This window comes from Bolinopsis microptera, chromosome 10 (genome assembly GCF_026151205.1).
Source record: "Bolinopsis microptera isolate Bmic1 chromosome 10, MBARI_Bmic_1.0, whole genome shotgun sequence".
In the NCBI taxonomy this organism is placed as follows: domain Eukaryota; kingdom Metazoa; phylum Ctenophora; class Tentaculata; order Lobata; family Bolinopsidae; genus Bolinopsis; species Bolinopsis microptera.
Window position 1 is genome coordinate 2,428,805 of NC_087081.1, and position 14,739 is coordinate 2,443,543.

Consider the following 14,739-nt stretch of genomic DNA (forward strand, 5'->3'; position numbering starts at 1 on the left):
ATTGTTTATTAATTAATTAGTTAGAAGAATTAGAAGCTTAGCGTGATACAGTTGGAACTGAGAGGATTAATCATTAATTAGTTAATCAATTAGAAGAATTAGAAGCTTAGTGTGGTACAGCTGAAACTGAGACAAGAGGAAAAGGTGTTAGGACAAGAAGTAGCTTATTGTGTTAATTAATTAAGGGGCCGGGGCTGTAATCATGAAAATTCTCTCGACTTTATAGTTGTTTCTGATAGAGGGGAATGATATCTGTCAGTTGAAACTGAGACAAGAGGAGCAGGTTAGGTATTAAAACAAGAGGAAGCGTTAACTGATAGTGTTAACTAATTATCAGAGTTGTAAGTGTTTTGATTGGTGAGGAAGTAAAGTGACGTCCTGTGCGCTGTGACTGGTAAATTAATGTCTCGGGTAAAATTGCTTATTGCTCAACCTTCTTACCTCTCTTTGGTGAGGCGCATTATCGACTTATTTTACAAAAGGGACTAACCAATTATGAATTAGGTTACCAATTAGTTAATTGTCTAGTAAGGTGATCTGATGGAAGTTACCTGTATAGTGATGGGAACTGTACAGGACCGTATAAAGTTACACACATCTCCAGGGATATCCACACTGCGGGTTATTAGGTGTCAGTTAAGTAATTATATAATTATTTAATTTTAAACAATTCAATGCAAAATTTATTTTCTGATCATGAACATAATATTGAAGACCAGTTTAAATGAACTACCAGATTGAATGAATTACAGAATGATTATTAACATCTCTTTGGGCCGTAATAAAGGAAACATAAAGAAGGTTACGTCAGCATAATCCAACAATTCCCCAATTTAGCCCTTTAAAGCTGCACAATCTATTTGCGGTCCATGTATTTTTATATCCATTATATATTAACGACCAGTCTACAGATCATGTACTGATTTAACAGAGGCACATATTAGGTGCGGTAAAAAAATCGAAATTATGCGGTACCGCACCCGACTATAAAGGTAAAATGTGCGGTAAGGTGCGGTAAATTTTTACCAATTATGCGGCAAATGTGCGACGATTTTTTCCAAATTTGTGCGGGAATTGTGCGGTTTTCTTTTGCATTTTCTGAAGGACTTTGGAAATTCTAAACGTATAACCGCCGCTCTTATCAAAAATAGGTCTGTTTATGTGTTACTGAGGGTGTAGTTCTTTACTAAGACCATGATTGAACCTATATTGAGATTCAGTTATCTGAGAACAGTGACTTGATCTGGTAGAGATCAGGAGACAGTTATTTGAAGACGCCTCTTGATAGAGTCGATCAGATCCCATGCGTGATCGCAAATATGTGACCTCTTATGTTAAATTATTATTTCAGCAATTATTTCTATTTCGGTTCTTTATACGGGAGTTAAATTTTAAGTGACTTTGTTTTAAATTTTCATGATTCTTGAAATTCGAATTTTACTTACTCTAGATATGGTATTCATTCATGTATAGTCGAGACGATGGTGTTAGTGCCATCTCCGACAACTTTACGTTTAATTCCGTTTAATTCACGCTTGTTGGCATTGATCGTCAGTAATTGTAAACCATTTGATCCAAGATCCATTAAGCCCACTACAAAGCCAACGCTACAACGAATAGAGCTCATTACCCGATAAAAAGGGCTGCAGGTATGATCGAAGTACGGTAACGACTAGGGTTCCATAACGGCCTGGGTCACGGTCCCGAAAGGGCCTGGGTCACGGTCCCGAAAGGGCCTGGGTCATGGTCCCGAAAGGGCCTGGGTCACGTGGTAACCGGGTCACGTGGCCTAGGCATGAGTTCCAAAAGGGCCTGGGTCACGGTCCCGAAAGGGCCTGGGTCAGGGTCCCGAAAGGGCCTGGGTCACGTGGTAACTGGGTCACGTGGCCTAGGTATGAGTTCCAAAAGGGCCTGGGTCACGGTCCCGAAAGGGCCTGGGTCAGGGTCCCGAAAGGGCCTGGGTCACGTGGTAACTGGGTCACGTGGCCTAGGTATGAGTTCAAAAAAGGGCCTGGGTCACGGTCCCAAAAGGGCCTGAGTCACGGTCCTAAAAGGGCCTGAGTCACGGTCCTAAAAGGGCCCGACTTTTAACATATTTTGGTTTTTACACTCGAAAATCTTAACGCGAAAATTTCAAAATTACGCAGAAAATGCTAGATTATGCGGAAATATGCAGAAAATTACAAAATGTGCGGAAGTGTGCGGAAAACAATAAATTATGCGGAAATGTGCGGAAAACGGTAAATTGTGCGATCCCGCACCCATCGCACCTAATATGTGCCTGGCCTCTGGTACTGAAACAGTGCGGATATGTAACATTGTCCCTTACAGTCTAGTAAATCTATCAGCACCTAGCACTTAGCACGTAGCTTTATCTCTAAGGGGAGAGATTAGATTCTAGGATCATCAAAGGTTGTAACCGGTTTTCACGTGACTTATTAATAGTGTGATTAAAGTTCAAATTAATCTATCAGCACTTGGCGCTATCTTTTGAGTGTGCGATGAGATTGCCGGTTGTCACTTATATAGTGTGATTAAAGTTTAAATAATTAGCAGTTTAGTTAGTAGGAGTTATACTAAGTAAGTTTGGATTTCCAAGGCTAAAGATTGGAGAGTACTAGTAAACTGTTGAGGTGTAGTTAAAATATTTTTGAAGTTATCATCAGCATTCAGCAACATACCTCAATTATTTGATATGTATCAAAATATGTATAATATAGCATTGTAGAAAGTGTTAGAAGTAATACGTAGTAAGTTATGATATTATGGTAAAACATTGTTTATTATTGATTACGTATAGATCATAACTTAGGTTAAATTTTACTGATAAGCTCAACAGAAGTATTTGTAATTCCTACTGGCATTTCACAGACAGGATTGTAAAAACAATGAACGTTCAACATTGAATTATCTGGAATTATTCATTTGCTAGGCTTACTTATTTTACTTTTAAGACACGATACGAGGTGATGAATTTGTACACTGTACAGAGTGTAAACTGTACACATGGTATATATTTAAAATAAATATAAATAATAATTAACGTGTTTTCAGTTTCATTAGTCTCATATCTATTAAAGCTTTTTATATAAGTTACAACAAAGTCTTTATGTTATGTATCCTGGGTTTGGACAGGATATTACCCGTTTAAAATATTTCCGTCACGTTACATAATTCTCAATAAATGTAATAGATTTGTAGTGTTATAATTAGTTTATGTTATCAGGAACGCAAACTGAAATCAATGAATACAATATTCTAACAGAAGGACTCAGTTTATTTTGCACATGGTAATTGCAGTAAGAATGTCAGACATTTCCGGAGAACTAAAGCAGGCAGTACACCGCGGTACTACCTGTAGTCTACACTAGACTGCTGTTCCATGTAGTGCATGACTTGGTGGCTACACGTCATTGATTTCAATATCATACGACACAATGTAGATATTTACTATCTACACTATACGTGACGCGGGTGCACTGTGCAGTATAGTCTATACTGCACAGTGCACACACGTCACGCGCACAGTCGTTGGCATGATGAAGTTTATCACAATGAGGGCGAAACAATAGTGAGTAGAGGCAAGCTATATACCTGTACCTGTTTTACACTGTGCTAAGTTAAGATATTCATTATTATATTATGTGGAAAAGTGTGAACTGTGGAATAGTGTGAACTGTGGAATGTACGTGGTTTGTGGAATGTACGTGGTTATACAGACAATGCTGGACATTGTTCCGGTGTCTTCCAACTGCCAGACATTATAAGTTACGCGAACAGTTGTGAAAGCAAGAGAGGGAGGCTTGCGAAGAAATGGTGATGTTTAACCATTACATCTGCATCTGGAAGTATAATTCCTGTACTAATTTGTGATAAATTAACTAAAATAAAACATTAAGCAGATCCTGTAAAAAACGCACCGCACAGAGTATCGGTTACACAGATAAAGAGATATGCATATTGCACGATCACATTATATCTTAGCTTGTCCATCATGATATTCCACGTAATTACATTGAAGAAATGGACTGGTTAGTGGTAAATGTCTTAAAAATACTATTTGCTGAAACTCCAAAAGAAACAGAACTACCACCACCGGAGATACTGATATAATTATAATGCGATAATTTATTGGATTATTTACACCGCTACTTTGTAAAGTACATAGTTTCAAATTATTAGATTTTCCAAGCGGTTCCTTTGCCCTAAATTCGGACGTTTTTTCAGATTAATTGCCATGATTACAGCTAATTAAAACAAAGTTTTCAACTCTGTTTTATTTCAAAATTTGCTGAAAGACATCAACAAAGGAGATATTTTCATAATATGACTTATTCATAATTATATGAAAAGGGCGTGGCTCCTCCAGCCATATGCCATCAGACATGAAATATTTCAAGAATTATAAAACTGATAAGAAGTTACCTGAAAATAAACGCGTTCCTCAGCTTGATAACAGCTTTCTTCATGATAACCTTAAACGTGCTCGAAATCGCAGTGTTGTCCTGAAACAAAAACTTGCATTATAATTTCATAAATTTGACTATCAAATTACAACTTAAATTATCCACGTATAATACCAGATATTAATTTACATTTAAACGGGATTTGCCGTATAACCAACACCAGATATAACATAATCGGTTATGTAAACATTAGTATAAGTTTACACAAAGTTTACACATAGATATTATAAATATATCTCATGTCAATTAGTGACGATATTAGTCCAACAATTTTCTTGCAGGATTACATGCAGACCGGATCCACCGTTTTCTGACAAATAAAGGCAATTTTTGGAATTACGAATTCCTTAACCCGAATTTATTTTTTGAATCAAGAACTTATATCCCTGAAAACAAAATTTGTCAAAAGTGTTAAAAAACTTCAGATTTTTGAGTGGTCCAAGCAGTTCTGTCAGAAAACGGCAGATACACCTAAATACCAAAGATAGGCTGAATAGCAAGGTAGACAGATAAGAATAGCATTTAACCAATAATGTACGATGTGGAGCCATTAGTTTCATAATTAGTTAATTAGCTAATATAAGTTGCATTATTGCATTATCCCCTTCTTGCACTATAAGTAGCAAGCTGGTATGTATAATACATTTAATTAGCTTTGGTTGTAAATTTAAACGCCAGCTTGGGTAGTGTGCTTTACAAGAGCAATACGAGTGAAAATCTCTTTAAAAAGTTGGCAAACATGATAAAAGCTGGTTTAGTTTAAAACAGAATCTATCATACAAAATTAAGGGCTCTTTTATCGCCAGAACGCTTTTCAGGATCAAATTTTAATTTTCACTTACAGATTTGGGAGCGGACAAACTGGGTACTTACATTCTGTAATGATATTTTCATGGTTTCAATTTTAAAATACTCAAGATTCACAACTACAAGAAATTAAATAAACTTATTATCGAAGTACTATGTACTACTGAACTGCTTACCATCTGCGCGGCGCTGTCTAAACCATACACAAGCAGTCATTATGGAGTCTACACTGACCAGCGTGTATAATATTATACAATGATGAATGAACTACCAGTAGACTATACAATGTACACTGAACACTACTCATGGATAATTATCACGAAGTTGTTAGGAGATTCTATACAAAGAGTTCATGAACACCGCAAACTTGGAATAACTCCCCATAACTATTCTACATTATATTAATACAAACTAATACTAATAGTAATAAGATTATGTATTGACGGAGGCTGCATGAGGATGTATTAAACAATGATTTTGGGCCAGATAATATTTAATAGTACAATCTAAATATGACACAAAGCATAAGATTAGCAGTGTCTCACGTCTGCCCTGCTATTGTGGATACACCCGAAAGAATAGCCCCGCCCGGCTGCAATGACTTAAACTTCAGCTCGTGTTTAAACTGTTCGTGTTATTATCATAGGATCTACATATTATTATGCTATTTAAACATATTATAACATATTATAATGCTATAAGTTATAACACGAAAGAAACACAGAATGAATTTACCTGTATCCCCGGGCTGAGCTCCTGTGCAGTACAGTCCTGTTCATCTAACTGCAGTGACTCGCATATCACTGCTGCATTGGGAGGTCCTAATACTGTCGCTCTCACCTTGACAAGTATCAAGTTTTAAGTTTAACTAATTTGTTCATAGGTTCATTAATCATTAACTTGTTAATTGGTTGAATTATTGACTCTAATTTGTGAATAGCTTGCCTATTTGGTTTGCGAAACAGCTGAGCACAGTTCCCTTACCATGACCGGGATTGTGAATAATTAGAAGTTATTCAACGCTCGGTATCTTATCATATACATGCTAATTTCTAATAAAATCATTACTACCATAACAGTAAGATGTCAGCTTAGTTTAAGCCGATAATTAAGATTGCAGTTTATGTTCAAGAATATAATAACAATCATCGACTTGGTCTAACAAAACTGAAATATTGAATTCGAACAATAATCGCAACGACAATGGGAGCAGACCAAGAACTAAATCAGAATTTAATTAATTAATTAACCATTAGTACCTGATAGAATCCCTTCTCAAAGAGGTGAACATTAGTAAAGCGATTGAGCTCTAAGACTAGCGAATATCTGACTCGTAATTCGTCTAAACCCATTAAACCTCATCATTGTGTCATTCTTTGCTGAGGTGGGAATATTAGTTGTGTTATAATCATAGAATAAATGCTTTATATAGTAATTAGTAATGCACAATTTTAACTATTAAATTGAGTCAGACGACAAGTTTGGTCATGCAATTTACAGTAAATTCGACAGTTTTAACATGTTCTAAGTTCGAAGGGCGAAGACAAATTGTATTTGAATTCGCGAAGTTCAGATTGAGCATAATTTGTAATAAAAAACTGTATTTTTAAAATAAATATATTTGTAATTAACACGACAAATTTGCGATTTGCATATTACAAGTTCAATTAAAATTAGTCGCCATCACACTAGATCCTAAAAATAAAACCCGTTCATGATTCATAGTCCGTGAAAATCATGACGAAAGCTCTCTATCAAACAGTTGATAAATTAGTTAAAAGTTAAAACCGGGTAATAATAAATTACAGCTGATAAAAATGACTTCTTCTCAAAAACCTCACTTATTTCTTGCTCTGTTTTTGTTGTTAGCACGCTTGGTTTTGCCTGGTCTCTGGGGTTTACCACTTGGTTTGCCACTTGGCTTACCACCACCCATCCTCTTATCGTTCTTAGCACTGCGTTTTGGCTTGCTATGAATTCTTGAGCTGAATGTGGTAACGTCTTTAGCTGATTCTTGGGTATTTTTCTTGGCCATTTTCTTCTTCCCACCAAAACCATATTTAGAGTCCTTTGCTTTCCTCTTTTTGTTGATATCGTCCTTTCCTTTCTTGCCACTGCTCGTCTCTGGCTCGGTGTTCATTTCAAAATCATCTGCATCTGCCTGCTCAGCCTTTCCCTTTCTGATTTTCTTCACTTTTTCTATCATACCCTTTTTATCATCTGCCCTCTTTTTCAACACTTCTTGTTGCACTTTCTTTCCTAATCTCTTCATTTTCCTCATTTTCGTTACCTTCTCTGTTCGTTCCATGGTCAGTTGTTTACTTATCAGTTTCTCTTTCACTCTCTTCATGTGCACATCTGATTTTACCATCTCTGCAAAATAGTCCTGAAAAATGTGGCTCTCTTAGTAATTTAAAACATAACTGCTACAATTTGTGGGTATTTTATTAGTAAGTATGGTATCAATCAATTTATCATTGTGATGTACAATAAATGTCATGACAGTACCTCTGGTCGTTCTGTGGATATTCCCATGGATATGAGTCTTGCTATAGATTGCTGAGCACCAACCTGACTTTGCTTGTAAAAAAGCATTTCCTGAAAATAAGTTTATACTTGCATATGCTGTTGAGTTGACATGAAATCATAATTTTTATGAGCATAGTTTTTGGAGACTCGTTAAGACATTCTATGACTGATGCAGTTAAAATGTGTAATTTAAGAAAGATTACCTGCTTAAAGTTGTCATTGATAACAGCCTTCATATCCTCGATGGGCACTTTCAAATCGACAGTAACATCCAGATTTTCTATCCAGGGTAGCTGAAAATTATCATGATTTAATTTAGACAATTAAAGTTTGCCCAACAGAAAGACAGTGCAAACATGCTATACCTGTACCAATTTTAAATATAAACTAATAACCAAAAATTACCTTCTTTTGAATGGCTTCCAATCTTTCCTTCAGTTTTGGTACATTGTTGATGTGAGTCATTGTCTTCATACCTTCTTCACTGACTTTACCAGATTTCAGAGCACCTGATATCTGAAGTAGATAAACTTTTAGAGAAATAAACAGGCTGCATGAGTGTATGATCAGTTAAATAATTAAAATATTCCTGCAGTGTACAACAGTTGCAAGACTGTTATTAAGTTTTAAGATATAGATTCTGGTGGGGAGGTGCAGCATATTACTTTACATGTGACAGAAATTAACGAATCAGCTTCCAATATTGACCAATCTCACACCAGAATCAATGTCACATGTCAAAAAATATGCTGCACCTCCTTGCCAGGATCCACATCTAGTCTGTAAGGCACACCTTAAGATTGACTATATAAACTATGTGAATATGAATATTACCTCCATATCGTCAACTGATTCATCTCCACTTCCCTCTTCTTCTACTACTGTATCTTCCAACAGGGGGTTTTCAAGCACAATCATTGCTGATGTCGAAACGGTAAATAAATAATAGATCTATTAAGTGGATAAGAAATTATCACAGTTGGAGACACATAGAAAATCAGAAACATAGGTACCATTAAAAATAAAAAGCCCAAGTATGCTACCTATATCTATAAGGACAAGGTGCTTTCTGCACGGTGCCACATCTACAGGGTGGTTCATAGATCGTGTTGATATTTAGGCATATAAACTGAGTCATGATGTGAGGGGACAAGCTTGTTGGCAACTCGTTGCTTGGCAATTCGAGGATGTTTTCCCCTAGCTTTGCTGAAGGCAAAAACATTGTACAGAATAAGTAATCATGTTTTGTTATGTGGCCATACGTTGGATATGTGGTCAAACTATTCTTGTCAATAGAAATGCACTCTTTCGAAATAATAAACTCTACCAGCAACCAACCATGCTGGTCTATCTTAAGACATAAAATTGATTATAGCATCACTGCTTTCCTCTGTCCCTATCAAAACTTGCCATTATGACAGTGCTTTCCCTACTCATCTCCTTGCCACTTTACTTCCGTTCAGCCTCTGAACATCATCAACTTTAGTTTAGATGAGAAGTCTAAACACCCTTGTCGTGTATTGTTGACCCACAAAATCCACATGCCTTGCAACCTTATAACACAGTATTTGTGATGGTTTATGTTCCTTGTTCTTACCAAATATGGAGCCACTCAAGCCAATCGTCAGAGAATAGAAAGTTTTATCACATGTGTGCTCACAATCGATTGATGTGACCAAATTTTGTTCCATTTGATCTTTGTTGTTTTCAATGTACACGGGGCCATTCTTGAAGTCATTCTGGGTGTACCACCACTCCAAACAATGGGGAGAGTAATTTCGATCAAACATTACCTTAAGGTTCTCCATGACTCAGACGACATTCATTTTGACTTCGTGAGAACTCAACTAGATGAAATGAACCCAACAGTACTCTTCCATCTCCGAGACGTGCAGAAATTCTTAATATGGAAAGTAGAACATTTCAGCACTGAAGGTCAGACCTGTCACTTAACCCAGAGAAATCTAGAACAAGTTCTGTTACTACCCAAAAAGATTTATAAGTACACTAAAGGAATGATGCAGCAATTCACAGAGCTTCTTTGGCAAGAGAGCTTACAAAACCTACTACTGACAGAAGGATGGTCTGAAATTCCAAGAGTCTCCTGCAACCCCCTTCCTATCCCCTTTGGAGTGAGCCGCGAAGTGGAAGTATTAGTTATGAGTCTCATGTACAAGAACAATCTACTGAACTCGTTTCTCTTCAGAGTTGACAGAGCAGTGGCCTCTCCGCTATGCATCTGTGGCTCGGATGAGCAAACAGCACTGCACCTACTATCAAGTGGTGAGCTTGTGGACACGAATCTACAATGTCAAGCTGAACGAATCATCACCCTGTGTAACAGCAGTAGGTCCATGGTCGATCTAGCAGCTGAGCAGGGCTCCATCATACTGAACTGTTCAAGGGACGAAATGTTTATAAGTGTGTGTGTTGAAATTGTAGAAAGCGAGGGGCTACATCTTAAGCGAAAGATTAATCGTTCGAAAAGTTAAGGATTTATTAAAGCATCTAATTTTGCTAATCTTGCTACTACTATGATAAAGAATGAAATACCATGTATATTGAAGTGTAGTAAAGTGTTATTGGACTTTGCTTATTTGATAACAAACACCTTCAAATTAAATATTGTTTTAATAACAAGGGAATGAGTTTTTCTATTTGAGCTGTTTAGTTCAAAGAAAACTTTTATTTTGGAAAAAGTTTGTTTCAGTAACCATTGAGAACCAGTGGCCTTTTGTAACTGCATCTTTAACTGCACTTTCATTCATTCTGTATGTGCACGAAAATTTATTTCAATCAAAACCTCAGTTTCACTTTGAAACGTCAAGTGACTGGTAAAGTCAAATATTCTGTTCTATGAACATTTATTCTAGTATTTTGAAGTGTAGAAATTGTTAAGATCTTTAATTTTGTACTAAATTACTGATGTTTTATAACGTTTTAACGGGGTGTAATTTTGTTAGGTAGGTATTTAAAATTATTAGTCTTTTGGAAATTGAAGTTTTGATCTTTACTATTTATTGTTAATAAAATGCTCATTGCAGCCAGTTATTTTAAGATTTTCATCATCAATGATCTTTGTACCCAAATATTTGTCTTTATCGTCCCTAAATCTTAAGTTTGTTCTTCGTAATTTTATTTTAATGCAACCACTCAGATAGATTTTAAGCCAGGGCACATCAACAAGAAGCTTATTTTTATTAACAGGAAAAATACAAATTGAATTACAACGAACTACAAACGGACGGAAAAACGTGTGCAAAGTTTTTGAACTTAACTGCACGCCACCCTGAAGAACCCTTTCCTACTCGTGGTATGATAATTGAAAGAATTATGCTTCATTATCAGCTTACGTTCCACCAGCATTCGAAACAATTTAATGAAATTTTCAAGGCAACGCCTTTTAATATAATTTTTGTAGCGCGATGCGTTACTGTGCCGCGCCGCGCACTTGTCATACGTTGTATGACCCGCCGCGCACGAAGTGCGCGGCTCCCCTGTAGCGTCGAAGTGAAGCGACCGTGGGGGTGAAGCGACCGTGGGGGTCACCACGTGATACAACCTTGCACTTAATAAGGCTTCTCACAGCGACATCTGGCTAGATCGGTGAGATGCGCTACTGTGCCGCGCCGAGCTGCCATGAATTGACATCGTCAATTAACACATACCCATGTGTATACTGTATACGCTGTATACGCGTACTGCGGTCGCGCGCTACTGCAAGCGAGAGGGCTCTGGTTAGCTAGAGCAACTGAGCAGTTTATTTCGAATTACCCAAGATATAACGTGCGCCTTCAAATTTTAGCCGCTAAATATGATTACTCAACATTTCAAACCGTAATTTTAATTGTGGCAGTTTTTCATGCAGATGGATGACATTATTTACAACTTAACGCACAATTCCCCTGCAGGGCGCTCTTTTCATTTTGTATATTACAATCAACAATACCGGTGATTAATTGACCAACGATGTGAATCCTTTTTAACTCATAACGGCACAAAAGTGTATTGATACGACGCGAGCCCGAGATTTGCAAATGACAAAACATTATTTGATGCGCGGCGCGGCCCGGTAGTGCATTGTGCAACAAATGATTGCAAGCTAATTAATGAATAATGTTTATATTTGAATAAGTACGATTGATGATGCTTCTCAGCACATTTATTTCATGTCCCAGCGGCCGGCCCCGTAATATAAAGGATGATAATGCGATGATAATGCGATTTGCAATAAAACAACTACGTTTCAATATTTGTTTTTAAATGATAGTAAATAGCGCCTGTAGGATTAGCAATCAGTCCATTATACATTAACAATAATGTAACAATTAATGGCATTAAGCTTTTTTTCTTTTCATAAATAACCGAAATTGAATTTTATCAAATTAAAGATTGAACATTTTAATTCATATTTTATGTTTTAACCAATTATTAATGTTAATAATAACGTGCGCGGGTAAATTTGTTATTAATGGACAAAAAAGCCGATAGCTGTTTTTATATTACTAAGCTGCATTGTACGTAGCATATTTTACAAATAAAATTTAACTCACTTGAACAAAAATGAACAAACAATTTGTTTATCCATTATCAATGTTCTACAATTCAATTATTTAAAATAAATTTGAGAATTTAGTCATTTCCAAAATTTGCATTTTTCATGTAGGTAGGCATTAAGTTTATCCTCAAAAGTATAAGTTATGTCAAGAAAAAAACTAATTCTTAAAAGCTGTAACCGTATGTTTCAAATATTTTGCTTTGTTTTATTAATTACGTTGTGACGGGAGTCGAACGATATGCGCGCTGCTCCATTCGCGCTACGAATGCTTCATTGTTTTGCTTTAATTTGATCCTGCGCAAGCGTTTTCATTGTATCTGCGCACGAACCGTCAGGAAGCAAAGAGGAAAGCCAGGGCACATCCAATTGGCTTGTTTTGATCACGTGATGTAACTCTGCTCTTGCTGGTCCGCTGGGATTCTCTGCCTTTAGGAACGTTTTGAGTCTTAACTATAGTCTGCGGATGTAACGGGTTTAGGCACATTGAAACACTCATTGCTTGGTTTATCTTCGCCTTTGATCGTCTAAATCGATTGACGGATGTTTTTTCGCCGATATTGACCAGTTGAACTTGATTTTCGTCCGAAAATTGTCGACCCACTACATTGCTCCAATACATAAATTCCCGGACTGACTTAACAAAAAACAGTTGTGAGATGCCACATTTCATGGTTTTGGATATGTTAGGTTCTCGAGTAAGTTTGGTTTGTGACATAGTAACTGAACAGATCAACATATTATTTCTCTCCTGATCTTGTGTCACTGTGGAGAAAATCAGAGACAGTTACAAAGTTCCCATTTTCTAACATCAGATATTTTCTTTATATTTCCCTCTGGTGTGTCTAATGTTCGCATCTAGGAACATTACGCCCCTCTCTGCCACTACAGTTGCTGGAAATCATTGATGTAGCGGGATGTATTTCCGGATTTTATCTTCTTGACTATTAGCTAATGTTTGTACTTAACAGTGCTTGGTTAATGTTGGGTTATCGCCGGACCTTTTGTAGAGTAAGAACGACTAGTTAACTTCTCCTTTGATGTTCCAACGTTTATACACAAATTACAGATCAGTCCAATATTCTCGACCATTTATCTTGATCTACGGCCAAACAATGTTGAGCAGACTGATAAGTCCAATTGTAGTAGGATTGAAGGGGGTGGACACAACATGATCTCCCTTGGCATTCACTATTCCAACACCTCTAATAGCAATTAGGACTCATCGAAATAAACTGATGTACAGTTCGCGCTCAGCTGACTTTGTAAATTACTTCACACATTTTATGTTGTCCGAGCTGTCCGACAAATAGAAAGTTAAGGTTGTTCATAAAACAAGCCTCTTCTCTAGAACCGTTTTTGGACCATCAACGTTGGATTATTTTGGCGCATTTATCAAATTGAGTTCCTATTTTTTTGTAAATTCCAACACGACATTGCAAGCCATTCTTTGTTTGGATTACGCTAGTTTGTGTCAATTGTAAACAACTATAAAGACGTTATTGTTGCATTGACCGTTAAAGTTGAACCTGAAGTTAAAATTGAACCAAGTTACTTCGCCAAGAACTAGAAAGTAGGAACCCATTCCAACAAACCATGATATCTCTTCCCCTGTCTCTATGGTTGAAAGTTGGGCACTGATGGCCATGGTCTTAAAGAAAGGTATACACTATACATCCGTTCTATTTCATTTACTGACAAAATATTAATTTTGCCATTAGCTTCCAGTTAACTTAACGATTTTGGACACGTATCAATCACGTGTCAACAAACATTAACTTTACTACCTTTTAGTTTTACTCCAACCTCAGACTAGACACATAATATTATCCAGATATAGAAGGGTCTATGTTATTAATTTTAAAAGTAACCTATTTATTGTTAGTTTATTAAAAGAATAAAATGGATAAGAAAATTCCTTAGTTCATTTACGAAGAATCTGGTTGTAATTATAATACTTGCTGAATGCTATGTAACTTAGATGTGCTATAATTCTTAAAACTTTGCGTTTAGCCTCACACTAGTTTGTTACTAAAGTTGGCATTTGGCTTAAAAAAACATACAATTGCAAAGAACAGGTCATGGTCTTCGTACTGTTGTGACTTATGACTTGCTAATTTAAATGCTACAATGTTCATTCACTTTAAAATCAAAGTTCAATTACCTTTCAGCTGATCAATCAGCAATTGGCCATTAACTCGATGAGAGTGGTCCTTAATCTAGTTTATAATTACTGGTCGACAATCAAAATAGTTACAGCTAAACAGTTCTGCGCATGTTCTAGAACTGTCGTGCTAACTTAGTCTGAGAATTTATAATCTAAATTCATGATGACCGTGTACTGTGTATTCTAAACAAATTGGTTTTTAATATATTACATAT

General features: G+C 36.4%; 2 protein-coding genes across 3 annotated transcripts in view; both read right to left on the reverse strand.

The window, feature by feature from the left end:
• LOC134822067 (protein FAM135B-like) overlaps positions 1-6,717 on the reverse strand; it is a 39,256-nt gene extending 32,539 nt beyond the window's left edge. For both annotated transcript variants that reach the window (XM_063832925.1, XM_063832924.1), the window contains exons 1-4: positions 6,533-6,717; positions 6,009-6,113; positions 4,426-4,505; positions 552-615 (exon numbers count right to left, since the gene is read on the reverse strand). In XM_063832925.1, the coding sequence (XP_063688995.1) occupies positions 552-615; positions 4,426-4,505; positions 6,009-6,113; positions 6,533-6,625 (342 nt within the window). In that variant the 5' untranslated portion in view covers positions 6,626-6,717. The remainder of the gene's footprint in view (positions 1-551; positions 616-4,425; positions 4,506-6,008; positions 6,114-6,532) is intronic.
• A 163-nt stretch (positions 6,718-6,880) lies between these two features.
• LOC134822118 (probable rRNA-processing protein EBP2) lies at positions 6,881-10,513 on the reverse strand. Its single transcript, XM_063833013.1, has 5 exons — positions 8,637-10,513; positions 8,208-8,318; positions 8,006-8,095; positions 7,782-7,871; positions 6,881-7,659 (listed from the first exon to the last, which is right to left on the reverse strand). The coding sequence occupies exons 1-5, from the start codon at positions 8,718-8,720 to the stop codon at positions 7,111-7,113; spliced, it is 924 nt and encodes a 307-aa protein (XP_063689083.1). The 5' UTR covers positions 8,721-10,513; the 3' UTR covers positions 6,881-7,110.
• Between the last annotated feature and the right edge of the window lie 4,226 nt (positions 10,514-14,739).

Bases quoted from the DNA above. Each gene is read 5' to 3' on its own strand.
- LOC134822118 (XM_063833013.1), bottom strand. From the start codon at position 8,720: ATGATTGTGCTTGAAAACCCCCTGTTGGAAGATACAGTAGTAGAAGAA. The intron at 8,319-8,636 runs GTAATATTCATA...TATCTACTTCAG, and splicing joins AATCAGTTGACGATATGGAG to ATATCAGGTGCTCTGAAATC. The intron at 7,660-7,781 runs GTACTGTCATGA...CACATTTTTCAG, and splicing joins TATCCACAGAACGACCAGAG to GACTATTTTGCAGAGATGGT.